Consider the following 12,374-nt stretch of genomic DNA (forward strand, 5'->3'; position numbering starts at 1 on the left):
ACAGACAGCCATGCTCTGGCACAGGGCACGGTGCTGTGGCTTCTGCTGCTGGAGTGTGCTTTAAACCACAATACAGTGGAAAACTTGTGCTGTTGGATATAAGCCATGTTCGGTCTGGATGAGGCATTTTTCCCTGTGCAGATGAAGCACTGGGAGTAAGAGCTGCTTGCTGAGAAATGAAAATATTGACAGATGAAGCTTGATCAGCCCTTTTTGGCAGAGGTTCAGGTTGAGCCTATAATTGTTATGTATTTTTTTTTTTTTTTTTTAGTTCAAAGAAATTAGCTTTTCATGGTCAGGTGTAAAATTTTTGGCTTCAGTACATGGATTTAAAAAATTACTACTGAATTCATTAATCTGAGGGGACAGAGAGATAAAAATGAATCCCCCTAGTGCTAGTGTAGGAATGGTGAATAGAGGTGGAAACCTGTACAGGAGTGCTTTATGTCCATGGTAAAGGACAGTGAATTTCTGGAGGCCTGTCTGTGGTTCCCTGTGTTACACATCAGGGCTTTGGGCAGGGAAACCTCTACAATCACACCAGCACAGGGGGCTCCTGCTTCAGTCAGACTGAAGCTGAGCTGGCATTGGAAACCTGTGGGGATACCACAGAGCCCAGGAAAGCTGTAAGGCCTCGGACACAAGCTTGTTCTTAGACTTCTGGTGGGATGTGATCTGAGAGCAGCACTGCTCATTGTTTATTTTTTTCTTATCGTCCAGTAAATAAAATAAAACCCAGTTATTCTCAGCTGTTCAGACAATACCAGTTCACTTCAGGCTGCTGTTTTTCAGGGTAAAAGGAGTTACTGGGAGGGAAAAATGCTGCTTGGCGTGCCAGATGTCTGAGGCTGTTCCAAGTACAGCTGCAGCATTTCAATGGGTATAAAAGCTGTCATGATTTCAGTAACCTGCTGTGGGCAAACCCTGCTCTTTGTGGCCTGGCTCACATTGGCACAGGAATGACAATGATTTGTTCATATGGTGCTTCCTGATCCCTCGGGGTTCTGACTGTCAGATGTGACCAGGTCTATTCCCAGCCTGTGTTGGAAAGGGCTGCCAAAACAAGCAAGATGTGTTGTTGTCACCTGTCCCATCACCTGTGCCACCTCTAGTGGAAGTGCTCAGATTTTCAAGATGGAAGCCAAGGGGCCAATCACTCTCACAAATGTTAAGTCCAGAACAGTGGAATTAATGTTGTGAGCCTGTTCTTTCAGTAAATGTAAATCAGTGTGATATTTTGTCCAAAAGGTTTGACAGAGACTCTGCTGCTGCACTTGGCACATACAGGCTCTAAGGTGTTGGAAAGTGGTTTATTGTAAATCAGCTTAAACGTACTTTGATTTAGATAACCTGGTCCTTCAGGACGTGCATGTGCTTTGTGCAGGTGGCCAGGCTGCTCAGATTTTGTTCTATGGCCCTTGGGATTGAGAAATTTATAATGTGATCTGAACAGCACACTCAAATTATTGTGCTGTAATTACTTTCCACTTTATTTGAAATTAGCTTTGCCTTTTTTTGGCTAATGATTCACAACTGCCACATGTAGGCTCTCAAATGGCTGCTGCTCTGTCAGGCATTGGGGTGAGGAAGCTGCTTCTGTGCTTGGGGTAGTCAGGGCCCTCTGCGGAGGAAGAGCAGGTGCCCAGCCCCAGCCACACCTGTGCTGAGGCACAGAACAATTCAAAGAAACAACTCTCAGGCGGTTTGACACCAAGTTTCTGCTTACAGGAGCTGCACTTGCTGCAGGGGCAGCAGCTCCACCTCTGTTTCAGACCTTACTCTGAGTAATTTTTCACAGAAATTTCTCAGCTGCAGGCACCCACTGAAGAAGAGTAACTGTGATCTGCATTATGAAGTAGATGAAGGAGAAACTACTTTCAAATGGCTGTTGAATTTATTTGCTTGATAAATACAATCCTAACAAAATAAAAGTTAACCAATATTAAGAGATTTGTCTGAAGAACATTAGAAAAAATTCATGACAATTCAATAGGAATTAGTGTGAATTAAACAAAGAAACAAAAAGTTTAAATATTGCCAGCAAATATAAAATGTATGTAACGAAGGCAAGGGAGAATGCTTTAGTTTACATTTGTAATCTGATCACATTTTCTGTGTTTATAAACTTTTTTCCAAATTTTAAAAAAATACTATGCTGTTTTTTTCTATAACATATCAAAGCATTATTTGTACAAAAATCAAATCATGGCCAATGATTCACAACAGTGCAATAGATAAAGAATACAACCACATCCAACAGGTGCTGAAAATAAATATCCAGATTAAAAAATAAGATAGCCTATATGCACTCTGTGGAGTTTCTGTCTATATGTGGATTGAGGGCTGAGTCCAGTGAGCGTATCCGAAACATTAAAGGGCCCTTAAATGCCAGTGTAGGTGGAGGATTTTGAAGGGTAGAAGCATTAAAAACAGCCAAACCAAAACCAAGTCCCAGGTAGCGGTGGTTGGTTTGTTAAACACCAACAAAAAGAGGCTATTGCTGAACCCCCGGTGCCTCCCATTGGCGTCGCTCTTCCGGCTCATTTGGAATCGCAAGTGACTGGCATTTGTGCAGGGGAAATGCTGTATTGCTTGGTCAGGCAGATACGTCCTAAAGACATAACCACTCCCATCCCTGCCTACAAGCAGTGGCTTTTTCCAAGAGATGGAAACATTTAAAATGGATGAAGACAAAGCTCTTGGCTACATGGCAGCAGTGTGAACAGGGCCTGCCTCAAACAGGTGTGATGAGGGTGGTTAATGATGAGTCAGTGGGTTACCTACACCGCTAAAGGACACGGACATTTCCATCATACGGGGACATAAATAACATCTCTCAAGTTTTTACACTTATTCAGTACACCTCAGAACAGAAATGAAGCTTAAGGGCATGTTAGGTGAACACGATACCCCACAGTCTCCCAACGTTTCAGCCAACCCAGAATAAATTTAAAGCTCCCTTGTATATAATCTGCATCAGAAAGGTATCAAAGGCACAAGCAAGAAGTGACTAGGTTAATAAGCAGAAATAATGGTGAATGAGGATGAACAGATCCACAAGGTAAATCATTAGTAAGTGTGGGTGGGTTTTGTTTGTTTACTGAAAATGAGATCTTCCAATTCTGCTCCAGTAATGTAAATAAGGATTTTGGTTTGAAATAAAACTGTTACTGAATTATTTTAAATCACCTGAAGGAAACCAGTCTTGAAATAATCTGATACTAACTGGAAAACTCTTCTGGCCTCTCCAAACTCACCTGAGTCTGATGAGTAGAAGCCACAAGTATTAGAGACAAAAGTCTCCAGGGCTTAAAAGAAAAGTTTCTTTACAGAATGTACACAGCCACCAATAATTTGTGCAGTTTGATTCAAATTACAGTAATTTGCACAGTTCAGTTGATTTTATGCATAGCCGAGGAGCCGGATCAAATTGGGGTTTCTTTCCTGTCTTTACTTGGCGATGGCTTGACTTGCTGCTCCTTGCTTGCTTTTGGCTGCTCTTTGGCTGCTTTTGTCTCCAGGACAGTGTCTCTCTGCTGCTGAGAAACGGCCCCGCGCTTTTCCGGCTCCTCTTCCTCCTGCCCCTGCTGCTCGGATTTTGCACGCTGCAGCAGGCGGAGCTGCACCCGCAGCTCAATGATGGCCTCACGCTCCTCGTGAATCGCTTGGTTCAGGTGATTGTTCTTGATCTTTTAAGGAAGGGAAACAAATGTCAGGGCTCCCTCTGACACAGCAGTGCTGTAGTTCAGGGGTGTTTAGCACTGCTGGCCCAGAAAGCAACAGGTAGGATCTAAACAGCAGTGATTTAAAAGCTGTGTGTGGATCACAAGCCTGGGCAAAACTGATGTACACAACTGGTTTGCACCTGTCCCATCAGGTAACAACCACCACGGGAGAGAACCAGTGAATGCGAAGAACCAAATCCTACCTCCAGTTCCTCGTTCTGTCTCTGCAAATCCTCCAGGATGACCTGCAGCTCCTCCTCATCTTCACTCTCACTTTCACTCTCAGAAGAGTATTCCTCGGTTTCACTGCGGCCATGCTGCTGGCGACTGAAAGACCAAGGGCAAATTCCGCTTTAAACACTTCCTTGAGTCTGCCAGAACTGTGTCAACATAAGACACTCAACTTGCATCCCCTCAATCATCTGCCAATGGTTTAAAGAGCAAAATCAGAATTTTCTTTCAAAGCTTAATTTAATAAAGCAGTGATGTCCTAGGGGGTTTTTTTTTAGTGCACAGGGTCAAGTTTCCTTTAGATCCTAATTCCATTGTTAAAATAGTAGAAAATATCCTGCAAGATTCAAATTTGTTGAGACTTCTATAAAAACAAGTGGCTTTCAACTGTGATGTTCATTGGCTGAGCTTTCAAGTGTGGTTTTGAGTATTCTTTCAGCAAAGCATTTATGTACTTTTAATCACAGCGTGCTGTCCTGGCTGGGCTCTGCTGTGAGCTGTCCCCTTTACCTTTGTATTTCAGCTATTTCTGCTCGGAGCCGATCTATTTCTTCCTTCTCAGAGGCGATCTGTCTCCGCAGAAACTGCTCCATGGCCAGCAGCTCTTCTTGTTCTGTTAAAATCTCATTCTCCTGCAATGATCAGTTAGTTCACTTAAAGCCTTGACTTTATTTCCTACAGGAACATACAGTAAGTATGAGATGATGCTGTTCTCTGAAATACTTTCAGTTACCATGTCTGCTTTGAACTTTGATCCATCAAGACGTCAAAGCAAATGAAAAGTTCAAACCCAACAATGTCTCTTCTAAATCCTCAAGATAATCGCCATACTGAATAGTTGTGGAGATGACACCAAATCCTGGCATGTTTGGCTGCCTTTCCTTAAATCACAGAGGAAAGCTCTGGCCAATCAGTAAAATAACTGGAGAAACAGAATTATATGTCTTTGATCTTCTCCCCTCTGTACTTTCTTGCTTATATTCATTTTCAAAGCTACTGGGGGAAGCAACAGAAGGCAAAAAAGCCAAAATAGCTGCCTCATTTCCTTTGATCAGCAGGAAAGCAGTTAACAGTACTGAACCTGGCTACAGTGGGAAGTGGTGCTTTCTAGGTACATGAACAACAAAGGCCACTTTTTTTCTTTCAGTGTCTCCTTTCTGCTGTTAACAAGAGTCTCAGCTCTGGGCTCACTCCTGCAGTCAGCATTCCTTCCCTGCTCTACTGACCATTAAAACAAAGCTTTGTGGTTTTAATGGACACAGAGACCCCTCTGAGCCTGCAGTGTCCCCTCTGCATCACAAGGGACAAAGGAGTGTTTAACAGATCTGAAATATAAAATACCATCAGGCAAACAGGTAAGTGCCTGCCAGCTACCTGTGCAAGCAGAATATTTATAACTTCTTCGTTCTCATTCATTTCTTCTTTGGAGACATCCTCCTTTGAAAGGCTAGCAATTTCTTGTGCAATCTTTGTTTCACACTCCTGCCAGAGAAAGAAAACAACATTTAAAAGGACACTGGTCCTTCCCTGATCACTGTATTTACTAACTAAACCTAACCCTGGCCCTTCCCTGGTCAATGTATTTACTCTGAAAAAGATTTTTTTGAATGCATTATTTTCCAAATTTAGAACCACCATCACAGCTGTCTCCTAAATTTTAAGCATGGTCTGTCTCATCTGTGGGACATAAAATAGTTTAAAAAACACTTCTCACATTTGTTAACCTCAAGTCTTCCAGTAATTCCTCTTGGTACTCTAGGACTTGATGTTTTAAGCATGTAACAAGCATGTGCCCTAGCAAACACTAAGGTTTCCATCACACACACATTTCTTTGTGAACAGCTGTGAAGATCTCCCTTTCCTGAGGGAGAGCCAGCTAAGCAGAAAACACAACTGCTCATCAAGCATGTAAAGTCAAAATGAGAGAATCTGCAGCAACGACGATTGAAAGGTGTTTTGATCTAACTGTGTGCCTCTGTATTGTTATGAATTAGGATCCGTGATTTAGCTGTCTGGCCAATAAACAGGAAAGTTACCCACCTGTCTCTTAGCTTCTCTTAGTTTCCTCTTAAGAGCTGTTAAGATTCTCTGCACCTCCCAGAGTCTCTCTTCTTTGGATAAGTCTTTTATCCCTGCCTGCAAGTCTCTGTGTAAACAGTTCAGAAGGAACTCCTAGAAAGATTGCCAGAGAAATTGTCTTTAAATATATTGTACCAGGGCAGATTGAAAAGGAAAATCTTTCTAGCTTTGTAGCAATGGGCTGGAAGTTCTGAATTTCAAACCTTGACATGCCCATGGTAAGCGTTAACACACACCCAGAACGGATCCAGAGCCAGCTGAAGAGCAACAGTAAAGAAACCACCTTCCCTAATGGACTCTGACCTTCCTCCCACAACAGAAGTATTGACCTACATAGCAAAGCACTCCACAGATGACACAGCTATGAGCATCATAAGACCATAACAACTTTCCACACATGAAAAAGGAAAGGAAATCATCAAGCTCTTCCCAGTGGTCTCCACTGATTGGATAATGGTGATGGAATTAAGGCATACGTTACAAACTTAAGAGAATTCTCTACTGAATGTATAAAAGCCAGGATGAAGATAAACAGAAAAACACTCAAGTAATTGCCAACCTGTCGCCTGATTTCTTCTTTGATGCTCTCTTGTGTTTCTGGAAGTGCTGGCATTGTTGCCATATTTGACCAGCGAAGAGGTTTTGTCACCTGCTTGAGGGTCACATTTCCAAAGAACTCTTGAACATGTGTGAAAAACACATATAGGACACGGTTGCTGATCTGCAAAGGACAGACAGACAGGATATTGGTTAAGATGATTTATTCAAGTAATCTTTATTTGCAAAGCACAGTGTCCTCCAGAAACAGCAGCCTTTACGAAACCTTTCTGTGAGCCACAATCATGTCAGTTTGTCTTTAGAGATTAAAATATGGATTGAAAATTATCTTTTCTTTTAACAATGCAGTGCTGGCCTCAAGGGCTCACTTCACTGTTTCTCTTACCTGTGCATCTGAGGCATTTTCATACTAAACTCAGCATCTTCACATCTGTTAACCTACCAGAATTATTTACATCACTAGTAGACAAAGAAATTCATTAAATCTCTTTGTACTCAAGGAAAGGTAGTTAGTAAGAGGGAACATCAACCGTACTGTGTTATACTTGGTGCCTGGCTGCACCTTCTCTCTTGTCCCCCAACCTTTAAGTATTCTCTACAGCTTCTCTCTCAGATGACTTAACATAGTAGAAAAAAGTAGTATGAAAGTATCTTTCGCTATATTCCTTGTTTTAACCTGAGACAGAAGCAAGCATATTTATTTTGATATTTCAGCTTCCATTAAAATTTAAAGAATTATCCTGGTAGTTCTGTCGCCACCTGCACTTCAATTGCTAAGATCTAGCTACCAATAAAACATGATTGGGCCTGCATTCTTTTACCCTAATTGTCACTTCTTTCCTAGCTAGAAAGGTGTCTGGGACAACAAAAGATCCAGGAATAACACCTGGCCCCTATGGGGCCTCCACCTGGACTCATAATTATAAAGTCAGGCTTTTCTAACTTGTAAGGTTTGCTCTAGAAGACCCACACCCAATAATGCAACGTTTTCATCATGCACAGGACTAATTCTGAGCTCTGTTTAATTAAATATGTCTAAGATGTCTATTAAGGAATCAAGCAATCCAGAAACCACAAAATCTTACTGGAAAACCAAGTCAGTTGTTATTCTGCAGCCACTTGGCTGCAGACAACAAAGCCATTTTACCTAAGTCACTACTGCACCAGGAAGATCTATGTGCAGGACAGGGTTCATTAGCTTGACATTAAAATTAAGCAACAATATCCTCACTAAACTATTACTGAATCAAAACGCCCAGAAACTGTGTATCTGCATGAATGATTGAACAAATTCAATATTAAATTACTTTTCCTCATGACAGAATTGAAAGACAGCAGTCTTTGTGACACTCTGAATAATAACCCAAATATCAGACCCACAGTATGTAAGCCTATGTGCAGAAAGTCTTTTGTTCCCCTTTTCCCAGCATTTTGGGTTCCTGAGGCATAAAGAGGAGCTGTAATTTAGCTGAACTTTATCAGACAATACCCAATTCCCACCTGCAAAAAAATTCCTACAAAGACATCTTTCTTGGGCTGCAGTTCTGCTCTAAGCCTTGCTGTGTGGTGCACGTACCTGGACAGTAGGGCTGAGCACTATAGAAATATTCTGGATGTTCATTTTTGTTTCCAATTCCTTTGCAATAACATGGTCCATATGCACAATCAGCCAAGAAATCAGGAGATGGTTACACTCTGGCAGCTCTTTCAGCAGCCTCTGGCACTCCTGAACTTTCTCAGCTTCTGTGCTCTTTCCACAAGCGTCTTCAAAGCGGGGCATGAGCTCTTTGGTAAGCAGATTTTCGGGCAGTTCCCGTAGGTACTGTTTGAGCAAGCTGGCGACTGTATTGGGCTCATATTCTTCCAGGTTTGGAGATTCTTCGCGATCATAGGCTGCCTTCAACTCGTCAACTTTTGATTTTATTCCTTGAAATAGTTAGATCAGAATTAAGAGAAATTTTGACTGTAAATGTCTAATAATTATATTTAAACCTTTTTTTTTTTTTTTTGAGATGCATTTATTTCACCTCTCCTTACAATTTGAGATAATTGAGAAACACCTTTTAAAAGGTATCCACATGTAACAAAGTGAAAATCGTGACTCAAAATTACACGATCACTGGTTCTAAAAGCACTGACTACTCCTATGAAGCAAAACCAAAGCACTGACAGAGCTCTGAATCAGAACTGGTGCCAACAGTCCCTTTCATCAAGGAACATAAAATAGGGTGAGGAAAGGTTGGGGAACTCAAGATCCATTGTGTATTTCCATTAAGCTTCTTTCTGGCCAGGCAGCAAATATGTTTTTAGTTCAGATGCTGTGCAACAAGCTCTACCTATAAGAGCTTTCCTTTGTCAAAACAAACACCACACTTTTTAGTTTCCAGACTTCCAGCTGGCTCTCCTCAGCAGAGGAATCTCACACGGGATGGTTGATTTGAGGCACCACGTGAATAAAAGTGTGTTTGCATAATTATTCAACTCAGCCAACATTTTCTACAAGGTGTTTGTATAAACTCAGTGACATTCCAATCTTCCTAAGCTTGGGGAAACTTCATTCTTGCAGTTTGAATACCCACTCAGGTTACACCAACTTGGTGCACAGCCCTGGCTAGGGTCATACTCAGTGAGCACAACTGGGCATAGTCAGTCCCTGGAAAATGCCAGGAAAACATGCTCAGTTTCATGGCCAAAATGAGCCATCACAACAGCTGCAGGCTGCTAAGGCACGGCAATGCTCTCTCTGAGCTCTCAATTTAAACAATCCTACACGCACAAGAGGGAGCTGTTGCACTGAAGAACACCTACAAAGGACACAACAGAAATTAAGGAAAACACACCTGTGAAAACTCCCAACAGGTCCCGTGTGAAAAAACAGCAACCAAAATGTTTCACTAGGCAGGACTGAGCAGCTGCTTAAGGTGCTGCAGTATTTTTGCGTGCCTACCAAACACCATGCAGATGGACAGCATGAAGACAGCTAATGAAGCCTTTAGAATCTTTTAGTTATTGGTTTACAGTGCTGGGTAATTTGATACAAAATGCTTTTCCTGAAATTCCTTTCCTTGCTTGTTCTCCTCCCCTCCAATGTACCCACAGAAGTACTTACAGGAGCTGCATTTCTGGTGCAGCTCACAAAGAAAGGGACTGTTTTGTCTAATGTGACTGAAACTGAGGTTTCACTTATGTAAGCTGGTGTTACACAACTACCACAGTTAATTAGCTGCTGTTGCTAAGCCTAAACAGTGAAATTTGCGTCTTCTGCTTATTAGCCAATTTTCCATAAGAAAATAAGTTTTCAAGGAAAAAAATACACAATGGGAGTTACTTGAAAAAGCTACTTAGTGGGAAGCATAAGTAATAAAATTATTACAACTCATCTTTGCTTTTGCAAAAAGATACCTACCATTGTATTTCTGAAGCAGAAGAAAAAGAATACAAGCTGGCCATACTAACATGTTTTATTCATTGCTACCATCCCATGACAAAAGGCCAAAACAGGTGTGTTTTTACTGCCATTAAGCAGTACCACCACATTACAAATTTTTCCTGGAACTTCAGACCAACAAATTTGCTTAACTTTGGCTACCCAATTACCTTTTGGATAATTAATGGAACTATAAACAGCATATCTAAAAATAACAAGAAAATTGCAAGTAAAGACCTTAGGAACCTGCATGTCAGTGTGCCCTGAGTACCTGAAACTCTGTAGATGCCTTCACATTTCATGCCATACTTCTCTACATAATCTATACATTCACGGAAAACTGCTGGCAGGCGGATGCCATCGTACATCATGGTCCTGTCTACTGCATCAGACAAAGGAATGCCAAACACGGGTCTGTGACTTGGAACATCCACTTGAGGTATCTCTGTCTCTTGAATTGGCTTTTTCTTTTTCTTCTTCTCTTTCCACTGTTTTACAACATCTGCTGCAGTTAAGTCTTTTGATTTTTTCTCTTTGTGTTTGTCTTCCTTATGTTTTTCTTCCTTGTGTTTTTCATCTTTGGGCTTCTCTTTTATTTTAAAATCCTTCTCCTTCTTTTTGGAAAAGCTGGGTTTCTTGAAGACGTGTATTCCCTTGGACCGCTTCAACTTGGAAGGACTTTCAGCTTCATCACCGGAACTGTCTTCTTGAAAAGCAGCATAACCTTCCGCTGTTGGGCAAAGCAGGAGAGGGGAAGGGGACAGCTGTGAGTCTGTTTACTTTCCAGACAGCAACAACAAGAAGTTGCACGTAAGGAGGAGAGGGAAGAAGCAACATGAATTAACAAACAGTGCCCGTCTGACTTCTCAGAAGGTTTTCGTTACTTGTTACACACTCAAGTGGACAAGGATTAAATCAAGTTGTATAATTACATCAAAGATAAGCTACAGAGCTCCTGAATGATCTAAACAATGAATACTTTATATACTTACTCATAATGGCAATGTCCATCTTATGGGCTAGATTCCCATCTAATAGTCAAGGAAATGCAAAATAAAAACAACTGTCTGGCAACTTCTCTATGTTCCTGTAATCAACAGTATAAGAGTTGCTGTTAAGGACCATCTACTGCATACACAAAAGTCTAACAAATTTCAATTAACAACAAACTAAACTCCAGCCACTTAAAGCCCCAATCCTTTTCCAGAATATTATGAATTTAAAGACAAGTATGAAGTTAATAAAGTTTCAGCCTCAAATAAAATACAAAATCCCGCCCCAAACCAAATCCAAAAAAAGCACTACCACTTACTTTTCACTAGATGAATAACAAAATTCCAGTAACACTAGAACAATACCTGCCCATGAAAGTGCAGATTTGCCTTAAAAAGCACATGGGAGAGATTCAATCAAGTCCCTGGGCTGAGCACACCATTCCTGCAGCAAAAGTCCAAGTGCCGTCTAAAACATGCACCAGGTGCTTTTAAGTCACTACGCCTCTGCAGCTGGCCCTGCCTCACCTTCAGGCAAAAACACAAAAGTCTTTCAAGGAGGATTACAAAAAAAAACCCCAGCAAACACACCAACATAAAAAACAACCCACAAACAAACCCAGCAACATGCAACCAACACAACTTCCAAGTCCACTGATTCTAATTTTGCATACACAGTACCCCGTATTAGAAAAGTAAGCCTGAAACCTGGTCAACAAAGGTGACATTTGACATGCCATCTGCACCAGTCAGGTTCCCCAAGGCAGTGGGCAGCAAGCCCCCATTATAGAGACCCTTTGAGGCTCTTCCACTACCTACAGGCAGAGCCTCTGCTCGAATGAGGCAGCACTGACAGCCAAGTGCTCTTGCTGCCTGAACAGTTTTGGGTACAGGAAAATTACCCCCTTAGATAACATGTGAGCACATCATGCACGAGACTATAGGCTGTCATTTTTTCAGAGTGGAATATCTGCAGAAGAACCAGGGGGCATTCAGTCTTTCAACCTTCCAATTCTGAACTATACCAGACTGCAGAGTTTCTCAGCATTATTTCAGCATATAAAAGAACTGTCTCTATTTTGAAACTTTCTTGACTGTTCTATAGAAGACAGCTTCTAATAGTCTAACAAATATAAGAAATGTATTACAGCATGGAACTACCATAAAATAACTACAATTGTTAGATCAGCTCAGTCTTTGCAGCTGATACTCTTTCCTAGGACTACCAAACACACACTTTCCTAGAAAAAGACTGTAGAACTGTTCCAGTCCAAGTGGATTTTAACATAAAAATGCAAACATTAACTGAAGGACAATCAGCAGCCAGGTCTTCTCCTCCCTGCTTACTGGCTGTCATTTACT

The 12,374-nt window shown here is 41.4% G+C and overlaps 1 protein-coding gene across 6 annotated transcripts in view; it reads right to left on the minus strand.

The window, feature by feature from the left end:
- Nucleotides 1–1,874: 1,874 nt before the first annotated feature.
- The window catches only part of RALBP1 (ralA binding protein 1), a 32,892-nt gene continuing 22,392 nt past the window's right edge, over nucleotides 1,875–12,374 (minus strand). For 3 of the 6 annotated variants that reach the window (XM_058832207.1, XM_058832206.1, XM_058832208.1), the window contains exons 3-10: nucleotides 10,292–10,750; nucleotides 8,170–8,519; nucleotides 6,595–6,756; nucleotides 5,997–6,128; nucleotides 5,331–5,438; nucleotides 4,467–4,588; nucleotides 3,929–4,052; nucleotides 1,875–3,689 (exon numbers count right to left, since the gene is read on the minus strand). In XM_058832207.1, the coding sequence (XP_058688190.1) occupies nucleotides 3,426–3,689; nucleotides 3,929–4,052; nucleotides 4,467–4,588; nucleotides 5,331–5,438; nucleotides 5,997–6,128; nucleotides 6,595–6,756; nucleotides 8,170–8,519; nucleotides 10,292–10,750 (1,721 nt within the window). In that variant the 3' untranslated portion in view covers nucleotides 1,875–3,425. Of the gene's footprint in view, nucleotides 3,690–3,928; nucleotides 4,053–4,466; nucleotides 4,589–5,330; nucleotides 5,439–5,996; nucleotides 6,129–6,594; nucleotides 6,757–8,169; nucleotides 8,520–10,291; nucleotides 10,751–11,012; nucleotides 11,108–11,332; nucleotides 11,476–12,374 lie in introns of those variants that run through there. The other 3 variants (XM_058832209.1, XM_058832212.1, XM_058832210.1) reach the window with 3 other exon arrangements.

Source organism: Poecile atricapillus, chromosome 2 (assembly GCF_030490865.1).
Source record: "Poecile atricapillus isolate bPoeAtr1 chromosome 2, bPoeAtr1.hap1, whole genome shotgun sequence".
In the NCBI taxonomy this organism is placed as follows: domain Eukaryota; kingdom Metazoa; phylum Chordata; class Aves; order Passeriformes; family Paridae; genus Poecile; species Poecile atricapillus.